Source organism: Drosophila subobscura, chromosome O (genome assembly GCF_008121235.1).
Source record: "Drosophila subobscura isolate 14011-0131.10 chromosome O, UCBerk_Dsub_1.0, whole genome shotgun sequence".
NCBI lineage: Eukaryota > Metazoa > Arthropoda > Insecta > Diptera > Drosophilidae > Drosophila > Drosophila subobscura.
Genome location: NC_048533.1, coordinates 21,722,568 through 21,735,486, shown reverse-complemented (window position 1 = coordinate 21,735,486; position 12,919 = coordinate 21,722,568). Strand labels below are relative to the sequence as shown.

General features: G+C 48.0%; 2 protein-coding genes across 2 annotated transcripts; one reads left to right on the top strand and one right to left on the bottom strand.

Moving 5' to 3' along the window:
• The first annotated feature begins 1,022 nt into the window (after nt 1-1,022).
• On the top strand, nt 1,023-3,062 carry LOC117899739 (transmembrane protease serine 7). Its single transcript, XM_034809984.1, has 4 exons — nt 1,023-1,674; nt 1,730-1,919; nt 1,978-2,673; nt 2,737-3,062. The coding sequence occupies exons 1-4, from the start codon at nt 1,569-1,571 to the stop codon at nt 2,990-2,992; spliced, it is 1,248 nt and encodes a 415-aa protein (XP_034665875.1). The 5' UTR covers nt 1,023-1,568; the 3' UTR covers nt 2,993-3,062.
• On the bottom strand, nt 3,017-10,409 carry LOC117899735 (sensory neuron membrane protein 1). The gene is made up of 7 exons (XM_034809980.1): nt 9,593-10,409; nt 5,141-5,232; nt 4,568-5,080; nt 4,351-4,511; nt 3,995-4,275; nt 3,820-3,938; nt 3,017-3,759 (listed from the first exon to the last, which is right to left on the bottom strand). The coding sequence occupies exons 1-7, from the start codon at nt 9,627-9,629 to the stop codon at nt 3,292-3,294; spliced, it is 1,671 nt and encodes a 556-aa protein (XP_034665871.1). The 5' UTR covers nt 9,630-10,409; the 3' UTR covers nt 3,017-3,291.
• Between the last annotated feature and the right edge of the window lie 2,510 nt (nt 10,410-12,919).

The following is a 12,919-nucleotide window of genomic DNA, read 5'->3' as shown; positions in this document are numbered from 1 at the left end:
TTTAACATTAAACGCAATTAAGCTAAACACTTACATTGACATCGTACATTGAAGCAGGCGTTGAATAGTTGGCCTGCTAATCACTCACTTAAATGACGCACAAGCGAGTAGGGACACGAAATGTGCTCCATATGCCACAATGACATTCGATTGAGTAGGTGAAATGAAATAGATTAGCCACAGGTCCCTCAACGATTGTGAATTGTGAACTATGCCTGTCGCTTGGCATTTAAATGAGTTTTAGATATAATTGGTTGAAAGGTTGGTTTGCCATTTCTCTCACTCACTCTGTGGACTGGTAAACAACATCACGAATGCCTTATCTAACAATCTAGTGTGCTGGGATTAAGATGCAATTCAAATTCAAATTAATCAATATTTAGCGCACATTGCCGGCCGCCGACTCATCATCATTCAGAACGCTTCTTATGCATACCTAAGCAGATATATGTATGACAAGTGCGACCTAATTTTCCATCAATATTTGCCGTCTTCTCACTTTTCACTGTGAATGATTTCGGACTGTGCGGCCCGTCCAACTTACCCTTTTCAATCTCATCCAACCATCGTCTGTGTCCCCCAGCTCCGATCTGCACACCGCACCGCACCGCTGCCTATTTTTTTTTCACTTTCGTTCGCTTTTGTTGTAACGGGCGGGGGCATGCAACACTATAGCGCTGCCAGCAGTCGACTGCGCAGCATCCAGCGCGATGTAAACGAAACGGTAAATGTTTGCTGGCAAACCCGAGCAGAGCACAGTTGCATTTTGGCGCTCGTCCCAAGCGATTCGAGCCCCATCCGCCACATCCGACACTCTCGCTGCCGTCGCCGTCGCCGTCGCCGCGCACGCGCTCAACGAAAACGAAAACAAAAATCTGCGAGCCAGCAGCGGCAGAAACACAGAAGCAACAGTAAACGCGAATAACCGTTAATATCGAACAGCCGCAGGGCGCACAACAGTTAGCTTGGGCCCCTTACATAATCGAGAGAGGAGAGGTGGGGGAGAGCAGCTTCTGGTCTCAGCTGGCACTTCCACTTCCATTCCCACTTCCCCTTCTACTTCTGTGCGGAATTTTTTGGCGATTTTGACGACGCCCAGCTGGAGCTCTTGCGAACTGCTAATTAATGCTCAGTCGTGAAGTGAAAAGCCAAAAAGCGAAGCTGGGAAACCTCTTAAATTATTATATTTAAGCCATTAAAAAGGTCTGGGCCAACCCAAGTCGAAGCCAAGAGCCAAGCCGCGAGTGCGGACTAATAAAGAGACGCCAGTGGAAGTCGCAGTCGTAGTCCACCTCTCGTGGCACCCCCTGAACCTGAACCGCCACCCTCTGTGCAGCCTCCGCTCAGCTCATTTGACTGCGAGCGTGAAAGTGAAAAGCATCTGGACAGTGGACAGCGGATAGTCGAACGTAGACCGTCGACAGTCGACACCAGCATCATCAGGATACAGCGAGTCTCTCTCTCCATCTCTCAAGACAAAGACATCTGGCTGCTGAGGGTCAGTCATGCGGACGATGAGCAGCAGCTGAGCAGCAGCTGCCCGAGGAGCAGGCAGCGAGATCCACGAGATGAAGCAATCACAGTCGCCACAGCATCAGCTGGCAAACGCCCTGGCCCTGGCTTTGCTGCTGCTTCTGCTGATCTTTCCCAGCAGCTCCAGGCAGTTTGAGACGGGTAAGTCCGTTACGGAAAAGTTTTAGCTTCCAATTTATCATCTTCCCACTGGCAGATTGCGGCTGTCGTCCATCGTCAAGGCGAGGACCTCGAATCATATCTGGTGCGACGACAAACGAGGGCCAATTTCCCTGGCAGGCATCGCTGGAGCTGCTGCATCCGTCCCTGGGCTTCCTGGGCCACTGGTGCGGAGCTGTGCTCATCCATCAGTACTGGATACTGTCCGCCGCACATTGTGTGCACAAGTAAGTAGGTTGCAAGACAGTCGTAATCCGCTGCTAATCTGTTTTGATTCCTTCCCAGCGATCTCTTTAATCTGCCCATTCCGCCGCTGTGGACCGTGGTGCTGGGGGAGCACGATCGGGACGTGGAGTCGGGCAACGAGCAGCGCATACCCGTCGAGAAGATTGTGATGCATCAGCGCTACCACAACTTTCGGCACGACGTGGTGCTCATGAAGCTGTCCAAGCCGGCAGATCTCACCCGAGCCTCCAACATTCGACGCATTTGCCTGCCCTTCATGCTGGCCGAGTCGCAGCCGGATGAAACGGCAGCCGCAGCAGCAGCCACAGCAGCAGCGAGCGAGGATGTGCTCAGCCAGCAGCTGGAGCTGGAGGATGTGCCCGAGAAGATAGACAACTTTCTGCGCAGCGTGCAGAGCAGAAGGCGCTATCGGAATGTGACTTCGCCCAGCATGCGGGAGCTGATGAACATGAAGATTCTCAGCCGGATGCGCCAGGCTCTGGCACAGCGTTCCTCCCCACGCAGTCTGAGGCGCACTCGAAGGCGCAACGACAAGCTGATGAAGCTGGATCGCAGACCTGCTGACGGGGAATCAGTGGAGCAGAAATATCTCAAGACAAATGGGGAGCTGGACATGGATCCGCGCGAGATGGCCTTCGTGGACTGTGTGGCCACAGGCTGGGGCAAGGCCAACATCAGCGGAGATTTGTCCAGTCAGCTGCTGAAGACGCAAGTTCCTCTACACCAGAATGGCAGGTGAGTTGGTTGCTCCCTCTCAGACTAGATGATGGCTGTCTTCAACCATCAATCGAATTCCAGGTGCAAGGATGCCTACGGCAGCTTTGTGAACATCCATGGCGGCCATCTGTGCGCCGGCAAGCTGAACGGTGAGGGTGGGACGTGTGTGGGCGACTCTGGCGGACCGCTGCAGTGTCGCCTCAGCCACAACGGACCCTGGATATTGGTGGGGGTCACCTCTTTTGGTTCGGGCTGTGCCCTCGAGGGTTTCCCGGATGTCTACACCCGCACATCGTTCTACATGAAGTGGATCGAAGACACAATTGCCTCTCATTGACTGGACTTCACAATGCATAATTATAGCTAAGGCTATAGCTATCGACCTGTATTTATCGAATGGGGACAAACTCAACTGTACATTACCCTAGCGCTATCGTTATCGTTATCGTTTCCGTTATCTTTATCGTTATCGTTATCGTTAACTATTACGTAAGCATAGAATGTTCCCTAAGTTGTTTCCAATGAGCACAAAATAATTTACACCGAATCTTAACTCATAATATCACAGTGGGGGGAACAGTCCACAGTCCATCCATCCCCTTCTTGAGTTCTCTTGCCTCTGCTTGTGGCTGTGCCCTAAGCCTCTGCTGGTAGCTTTGGCTTCAAACTGGGGCTGCCGTCGGACAACAGATGCTGCTCCTCCTGCTCCACCTGCAGCGACGCCACAGCCGAGGACTTGCGGAGCGTGGACGCCGCCAAAGTCAAACTGCACGGCCGACCGCCCTTCTCGGCCTGCTCCACCTTGAGGAACTGCTGCTGCGCGGCCGAGGGCCAGAAGCAAACCATCAGGGCCGCACACAATTGGTAAACGCCGGCCAGCAGCATTCCCAGGGCGGCGGTCCACTGCAGCAGATGGAAGCCCCACTTGATGCCGTGTATGAGCATCCGCAGGCTAAAGGAGAGCACGTCGATGTTCAGATCGACCCACAGCAGAGGCAGAACCATGTCCTCAAAGGGTTCCATTAGACTGTTGAAGTTCACTTTCCCCACCACCTGATTGGCCTGCAGTCGCAGATGAGTTCCCTGCATGGGAGCGCCCAGTTGCTGGAGGGAAAGAAAGGATTAGTTGGGGAAGAATTCTCTGGTTTGGTGGGTGGCACTTACTGGTTGCACCACAAAGGTAGAGCCGAAGCGGGACTCGTCTGGTTTGAGTCCCTCGAATGGTTCCAGCAGGCTAGGATCGCCGTGCATGAAGTGTGGATAGGTGATGGCCAGTGGGATGTCTATAAAAGGGAGAGATTAGATGTGTTTCCTTCATCCATTTGCTATCTGTACTCACTGTAGTAGCAGGGCGACACGCTGCCCACACCCTTCTTGAGGCAGCGATTGTTCTTGCAGAAGCACGAGGAGTTCGGATTGCCCAGCTCGCTGTCAAAGACATCTGGAGCCATCACAAACTCGTACGCATCGATGCCATTCCGTGTCCGAGTGGTGTTGAACGTCATGGGCAGGCGGCGGCAGAAGGTGCGACGATAAATGTAGAACGCGTCCTGCGCGTTCATGTCCCGCGGAAACAGAGTGGCATCGTGGCTGCCCCAAATGCGATTGCACATCGTGCCACTACCAAGAGACGAGCAAACAGTTTATAGTTCGTTTTTACAAGGGATATAAAGGGAGGAGGGTTGTGGCACTCACTTGCTCTTCGCATCGTACTGCCATTTCGAGAATCCGCGCTCTCCATTGATGCTGTCCAGCGTGTAGCCACGCGGAGAGTTGGGCAACTTGACGCCATATTTATCCTTGCGCTCCGGCAGATTCATGTTGACAACATTGCTCTCATTTCCCTCACGGAAAAGCTAAGGCAGAAAAAGTTATAAGTTTCCCTGCACATCGGTTGGGGTTGGGCACTTACCTTCTCCATGATGCCAAAGCTGGCGAAATCTATCCAACTGGGCACAAACTTGGCCGCCAGTTCAACTAACTGATCTTCGTAGCCCCACATGTACTCGTGGACACTCATCTCGAGTATGGGTTGAGCATTCAGACGCTTGGCCACGGCACTTAACCCGAGCGAGGCGAACAGCGAGAGGCTGGAGGCCAGGGTGGTCACTCCCATCAAGGGAATGTTGGGCGCACGAATGCGATCGACCTTCGGATCGCCCACGGAGCGCTCCGGCACAAAGATGTACTCACGTCGCGGCGAATAGGAGATTGTGTTGTTGGCCTCGTTCAGGGTTACATTGTGATTGGTCAGCACCTCCTTGTACACATACGGGCCGACCTCAACGAGCTTCAGCTTGGCATCTGTCCCGCCCGTAAACGCATCCACATTGGTGTAGTTGAACATGTAGACATTGATGTACACATCAATCGGTGGATCGAGCCACAAAAGGTACAGCAAAGTGCCAGGCTTCAGGCTCAATTGCTGTGCAGAGTGGGTTGCATATTAGTTGGGATCTAAGCAGCTCTTTTGTTCATTACTTACCACATCCAAGATACTCTGCACTGGATCTGATATCAGGATGAGTGACCCAAAGAACAACAGGGTCATCCCAAGTGCCGCACATCGCAGCAGCTCTGCAATAAATTAGATCAACAGGTGAGTTATGTGTTGTCATGCAACGTCTGGCAACTGGTTTGCCTTTGCCACAGTTCCAGTTTCAGGTTCAGTTTCAGTTCCAGTATCGCAGATCGCAGATCGCGTGCGCCTGCCGTATGCCGTCTGCCGCCTGGCCTGACCTTCGGCGCGGCTTTCGGGGCAAAGATCTGCGACCTACCTCAATGGCAGGAGCCAAGCGGTAGCAGGAACCCAACCAAAAACAGAAGCAAAATCGATGACGCAGCCACGATGACGATGCCCAAAAATGTGCGAATTTCGATGTGCGGTTCAATGAACGTTCTTCGATTTAACAGGGAAAGGGCAAGGATAAGGGGCAGCAGAAGGCTAACCGACTTGCTGTTGATTCTAGGAAAAGTCAGACTCAAAAGCGAGTTTCTTTGGCCTTGTTTAGAATTGTTGACTGCACGGAAGATGGGCAGGGCAAGGCGATCAATCTATGCTGCTGCTGGACACATTTATATCAGATTTCACATTTCATATTCATACTTCAAGTGAAAAATCACTCACTTTACGACACACCGACTCAAACTCGTTATCGCAGTTCTCGGCTAGCTTTGAGGCTCACCTTCCTCAAAGATTATTGGTCTTTGCACACTTGCCGCGAGTATTTCCGCATTTCCGCACTCGAGAAACCCTGGCCCCAGACGCGGCATCCAGTCTGGGCCTAATCCAGACTATGGTCACACCCCAAACACTCACTCGCTCGCTACTCATCACCGGTGCGAGTGTCGATCATGGCCAAGTCGTTGCTACGTTTCTTTGTCATCAATCAAGTGCCAAATCTTAGCCCATTTATCAGCCAGAAACAGCAATAATTGTTGCCAAAATAAGAGGCATTTCTAATGAAATAGGAACAGAAACAAGCACCTGCCCAAGATCAATGAACTGGCAAAAGCAAGCCCCTAGCAAATAGCAAAATCCACAACCGAACTGGAAGGGAGGGGAGTACAGAGCCAAACAGCATAAACACATTAACAATTTCTGCTTTGATGTCAACTTTGGTGTCAGAAATAGGTTCAAGATTTCACAATCAAAACAAACCGCGATGATACATGGCGAGCGAGCGGACGAGCGTTCAGCTAAAACCAGTAATACATTTAAATATATCTATCTTTGAGAGAGGAAACGTAGGCTCACAGTGGTAGACTCATACATATCCTTGCCTTGAGCGTGACAGCAGAAATTACCGATATCAAATGGCCCCATCCATAAATTAAGCCGCAGACAAAGCGTCGCAAATTATTCTGGTGCAATGGAGAGACGCAGACGCAGATCCAAAGTTGAAAAAAAAACCAAATACCAAAATAGCAAAATCAAAAAACCAACAAAATCTCCATTGAAAGACAAATGCGAAGAGTTGTTGCATTATGCAACAATTGCATTGCCAAAGCAGTGGCCAAAGCCGAAACGACGATGACAATTTGAAAGATTGTCGAACACGAGACTAAAACCCAACCACAGCTCAGCTCTGAGCTCCAGCTCGCAGTTCGCAGCTCCAACTCTGGCTTCAGTATGAATGAAAGACGACGCTTGTCTTGCCAGTTGCCAGCTGATTTCAGTGATCGTTTTGAACTTGTTTCTGCCAACAGCAACAGCAAAAGCAACAGCAACAGCCAGCAACATGTCTCGGCTCAATATCAGTCAGTGCGAGGCGCCATGAGGCATGCCGTACAGATATATCAGTTACTAAGTATGAGCCGCTGCCGCTGCTGCTGCTGCTGTCTGTCTGGCATTGCCTCTGCAGTCGGTTTGAAGTTCAAGTTCGCTGCAATTTGCCGGTTAGTATACAAATAAAAACCTGAAAATTAAATCCATCTTAAAATGCACGCGGACATACGGGCGGACAAAGATTTTTTGGGTTTTTTTCTCGGCTGCTTTTTGTCTGTCTTTTAGTTTTTGTCCCGATGTTGAGTCAAAGATCGACGACGGCCGGACAGTGTCTGAGTGTGACCCACAAAAGTCAAGAATGAATATTATTTTTTTGTTTCTGACAGCCGGACGTCGGACACCGAACACCGAACGGCAATGTGTTTGAGCCACCTTCAAGAGCGTGTGAGCCAGCCGGAGAGCTTAGAGCCAGCCGACTGCACGGCTGTGTGCGTGCGTGTCCGAGTCCGAGTTCGACTTCAAGTGTGTGACTTCCGTCAAACGACAATAAATTAGGCAAATATACTAGGCGGGGAGGGGGTGTTGGTCAGGTTGGGTCGGGCTGTGTCGGGCCTAGAGAGATATTCGCACTCGTGTATCCACAAGAGACGCTCGCCTCGCACTGGAGATTCCATTCGACGGGTCTGTCTCTCTGGCTTGTGCCGATCGATCGATCCGTTTGGTGTTTTGTTAGCTTTTTGCTGTCGTCGTTAGAGTCATGTCTCAGGTCTCTGGTCTCAGCTCTCCTCAGTGACGATGTTTGTTTGACTGTTTGCCTGCCTGTTTGACTGTGTTTAGCTAATGATTAATCCCGCATTTGTTGCTATTTGCTTTTAATCATCACCAAAAAAACCCAAAAACCCTTAAATAGTCGCAGTCAAAGTCTCGCTGACAATTAGATGACTGCCAATAAGGAAAAGTAAATATGTGCGAGCATCCCGTGTAGTTTACAACTTCCCCAATCCGATTACAGCCTGATTCAGTATGCCTTTGAAATAGATACTCCATATACATAAATATGTACATACATACATATGTACATGTGTACATACATTCGTACATACATATGTATGTACATTGTTGTTCCTCTTTAGATGTTCTTTTTCTTGTTTGTTGTTGTTGCTTTTGTTAATGCCTGTACAATAGCTATTATTTGCATTGTTGTAGATTGTATTGATTTATTATGAGAGCTCTGGGTAAATTAGTTAATTTGTTCTTAGGAATTTCTAGGAGCAATGCAAGTCATTCCACTGGCCGGTCAACAAGTTGAATGCTGGCAAGGGATTTCGTATCTGTCATCATCATGTGGTCTCTGGCTCTGACTCTGGCTCTGACACTGACTCTGCTCTGGATATATTTATGTGTGTACTTATTATACGGGTCAATCTCGCTGGGCAATCATCGCCGCGGTTCACCTTCAGTTTTCCCACCGTGTTTATGTTGATTGAAATCATCGAACTTCATGGTAAGGTAATACGTGACATTTTCAGTCACAACCGATTTCATTTCAAATCTTAATTTATTCAAACTTAATTGCATTATTGCGTCCGGATAGATCCGTTAATACAACACACACACACACACACACACACACATACGTACACGTACACGTTGAAGACTCAACTTTGGAATTAGTTTATTTTCAATGACTTTGCCTAAACGCTTTAGCATCTATCTACGTACAATGTAGATACGTATGGCAGTTATTAATCGGACTACAATTAATTAGAGAACCCTACACTACGCCCTTGGTACTCACTGGCAGCTTCCATCAGTGTCATGTTGTTGTCATGCTAATTTGCTTTGCCCTTTTTGTGTTTTCGATAATAAGCCAACAAAGAGAATAAGCCTTGGCCGAGAAGAGAACTCATTGGCCGTGTGACAAACGAACTCTAGAATGCAATAATTAATACAACACAAATCTACGTTTTGTTTGTTTTAAAACCAATTAATTAATTCACAAAAAATATTCTATTTTTGGCACACACGAGTGTGTGCGAATGCAAATGAGTGTCGACGTGCTGCCCAAAACATACTCGGACTTTAGATCCGATCCAGATCCCGTTTCCCCCGCCTAACAGCCAACAGCTAACAGATCGGACATAAATTTAAATGAATATTCGAGCGTGTGCCAGCTGTCATTAATTTGGACAAATGACGTGAATAAATGTGGGAATAAGTATGTGTACATTTTGCATTAGAACTACTTATTTCGGTAGGTGCTAATGTTCCCCTGGGAACTGGCTGAGGAAGGGGAGAGACATTTCCAGACATTTCAAACACTCGAGAGATCTGCTTGATTGGCATGCAAAAGCGTTTACAACTTGCACAATCCCTCTGCTTAGCTAACTTACTATCTGTAGCTATGTACATTTCAGCAGTTTTCAGCAATCGAAGCAATTTGAGCAGTTTTGTGCAAGATTTGTTCGTTGTTGCTATTTTGCTGACGTTTTTACGATCGCGTGGGGGCAGTATGGCTGGCGGACTGCCTGGCTGGGTATCTGGCTTTCTGGCTGCTCCCTTGGCTGCTTAAGAGGCGGCTCGTATTAACGTTTATGGGCCTTTGGCTTTGACCAATGTGGACAACGGTCGCATGGCTTAATTAAGAGTCGATCCAACCACACTCGAGAGCGGCGTTGCTCTGGCTATTTTCGGTTATATAGTACTCACTTGCATTGCGCTGGTTTTTGTTGGTAAATAGTTTCATTTCAGCACTTTGAAAATGTGTCTCTGGCCGTACGAACGAACAAACGACTGACTGACCGATAGACCGACAGACCGGGTTTATGTGACTTTTCTCAAGCCGATTGCACTTGATGGAAAGGAACTGAACTGAACTGAACGGAACGGAATGGCGCTCTGGTTTCTGGATAGGGGCGGTATGTGATATCGCAACCGCTTGAAAATTGATTGGTTATTTACTGATTTATGACGAAAATCAATTAATCTTTGTGTTATTATTTATGGCCGCAAATTAAACTATTAACAGGTCTGCCGATCCAGCTTTTGATTGAGATTGAAATTGAGATTGATTCAGATTAAAATTCCGATTCCTATGCCGTTACCGATTAAGCGCTGTGTGGGGATTCAATTTGCATGGCCCCTGCAGCGGATTAATTTGTTTTGATTTTCATATAAATATGATTCGAATTAAACGGCAATAAACTTGTCGTTATACAAAAAATATGAATTATTCCTGGCTATATTTTCTGATTATCTTTCCACTTGACTTCACTGCTGCACCGCGTGTCCCGATTCGATTCGATCCGATCTCATCTGATCTGATCCGTTATGTTCCGTACATCAAATCTGATCCGTCTAAGCTGACTTATTCCTTCCACCAGGGTTAGGATAGAATAATCCGTCCGTCCGTCCGTCGGTGGCTAGTGTTTTGTTTTGTGATGTTTTTGTCGCTGCTGTTAAGTTGTGATATTGTTTTGTTTTGAATCGACTGTCACGCACTTCCTATTCCCACAAATTTTGACAACTTAATGCGGCGATCTAGACTGCAGTGGGGACCTTTATATGGACTATTGGGCCGAGCGGAGCGTACCCGACCCCAGTCTCCCCCGATTGTCCGCCCCCCAAGTCATAGCCACAGCCACTGGCCGAACGAGAGCGACCCGAGCACCGATCGAGTGTTTAGCAGCGAGCTGGCGTCTAGCATCGAGCATCTCTCGCTCCAAAGCGCGAACCGGTCCACACTCAAGCCTCTGCTGGGCTTCGGGCTTGGGTTCGTGCTCGTGCTGGGGCTCGGCTGCGGCTCAGGTACGCGTACGTATCACACACGGAGGAACACGCGAGTTGTACACAGAGAAAACATCGAGGAACATTAAGTCTACATGTTCTGTGGCAAGAAATCCCCCAACTGAGGTGCGGGGCAGCACCCCTTGAGTTAGTTAGAACGATTCCGGACAGTGGAGTGGAGTCAGTGGAGGGAGGAGGGTTGGGTGGGAGATCGCTTTAGCTTCGCAAATTGTTATTTCATATATTTAATGGCCACAAATGACTCTATTTAATCTCCGGGGCTCGAGCCCCGATATGTACAGTGAACACGCACACGTGCCCGTGCCCTTTTCTCTGTGTATAAATATGCATGAAGTTTTTGCCCGCAATTAAAAGCCACTTCTTGACGCAATTACACATCCAGTTCTGATTCTTAGCAGATAATAACGATTAGCCATTAACTGGCTGTTCTGATAATTAGCCATCCGCTATTTAGTTTCGATACTAATTGATGGTGTGCACTGGTACTAGTACAAGTGCAAGTACAAGTACTAGCTCGATCACCCGATCGCCCAAGCTCGCTCTAAGACCACTGGCTAACAATGCCTGAGCGACAGTAAATCTAATAATAGTGTCTACTTAATGTCTCGTTAGTTGCTGACCTATTTCCCTTCGAACATAAAATGGAGCACAGGCATCGAGGGAACCTTTGAGCGATCGATGTGGTCACATGTCACCAAAGCCGGTCAGCCACGTGCGTGCTCCGTGCTGGACCCCTAACAGTTCCCTGTGCTGTCTCTCTCTTCTCTCTCGATTATGAGCATTTGTCTGAGAATTGCCATTTTCTTTGTTTTTTATTGCCCGCGTATTACCCGGAATTGTCTGGGGGTCTCTGTCTGTGGCTCGCTGTCTGAGCCGTCTGGACTCTTGGCACCACACACGTCAACAACTCATATGATCTGATCCCGAATGTGCTCGGTTCAGGCCACTAACTATCACTTGACATGCATGTCGCCATTATCCCCAACGTTTTGCTGGTGCTCCCCCCAGATAATTGTTGTTGTTGTTTGTTTGTTTATAGCAGCTCGTGCCGCCATTATGGCCTATCACAAAGTCCCCCTCGCTACCGACGCTAGACGCTTTTTATGCTTTTCACGAAAGTTCTAGTGCACGCAATAAAAAAGCTAAAGCAGAGAGCTGAAAGGTGTGTCATGTCCTGGCTAAAATGAAAGCTTTTCTTTACTAGCTTTTGTGTATTTGGCAATGCTGAAAGGATGACAGAACGATGCTGTCTTTTGTCTTTTTTTCCCATCAGCTATCTCCCAGAAGTTTTTGTTTCACACCCAAAAACCAAAGACCTAACAAGCATCTATGAATTGAAACCACGCCAAATATTGACTTTTGCTGTGCTGTTTATATGTTTTCCTTTGACGTATGTGAACAAACCTTTGACCCCTCTCCCTCTCTCTCCCGCTGGCACACGGAAAGTGGAAAAATTCAAAATACCACGAATCCGTCTAGCCAGTTAGTCAGAGTTGTTGGATATAGAACAATATTTGCATGAACAACAAAAGTTGTTATTTAGCCGTGAAATTTGGAGGTGCAATTATCATTTGGTTGCAAATAAAGTCAACGATTGTCTACGATGGGCAACCTCTGGCCAATTAGCTCTGCTCAATCCTCAAGGCTAGGAAAGCCCCCAAATAGCTGCCTGAAGGAAACGGAATGTTCACGAAACTGCGAGAGAAATTGTGTAAAATAAAAAATTAAAGTAAATACTAAACCTAACAAGAGGGTCTCCAAATTATTTCGCATACATTAAACGCTCAATTAAACTAAGTAGTTTCTTAACGAGCTGCAGGGGCCAGCGGGGATCATCCCAGAATCCCAGCCGCACGCTGGATTATTAACATCTACAAACAGATTCTCAAGTTTTGAGCTCAAATTGGTAACTGGCATGCAAATATACGAGTTTATTCCACTATGGTATTATGTACCCAGAAATGAATTGGCATGGGCATGGCATGGGAAAAGGGAAATCCCAGCCAGACATGCAATATGTGGAATGGGACGCTGTCCGCCCACAACTATAAAATTAAAACTGTATCCGACCAAAATACGAGCCACTTTCGCGTAATTGCAGCGCCCAGACTCTTTGCCTTTGCATTGTCTTGACAGGTTTTCGATGACATGGAAAGGTGACAAAAGCGTAGAGACTCAGACCCAATCCGCAGAGAACAATGAGATGCATACACCATGCAGCGGCAGCGG

Excerpts from the sequence above, each read along its gene's own strand:
- LOC117899735 (XM_034809980.1), bottom strand. The coding sequence starts at position 9,629 with ATGAAACTATTTACCAACAAAAACCAGCGCAATGCAA. Across the intron at positions 5,081-5,140 it reads TGCAGAGTATCTTGGATGTG|CAATTGAGCCTGAAGCCTGG; the intron begins GTAAGTAATGAA and ends CACTCTGCACAG. Across the intron at positions 3,760-3,819 it reads CTACCTTTGTGGTGCAACCA|CAACTGGGCGCTCCCATGCA; the intron begins GTAAGTGCCACC and ends CTTTCCCTCCAG.
- LOC117899739 (XM_034809984.1), top strand. The coding sequence starts at position 1,569 with ATGAAGCAATCACAGTCGCCACAGCATCAGCTGGCAAACGCCCTGGCC. Across the intron at positions 1,675-1,729 it reads CTCCAGGCAGTTTGAGACGG|ATTGCGGCTGTCGTCCATCG; the intron begins GTAAGTCCGTTA and ends TCCCACTGGCAG. Across the intron at positions 1,920-1,977 it reads GCCGCACATTGTGTGCACAA|CGATCTCTTTAATCTGCCCA; the intron begins GTAAGTAGGTTG and ends ATTCCTTCCCAG.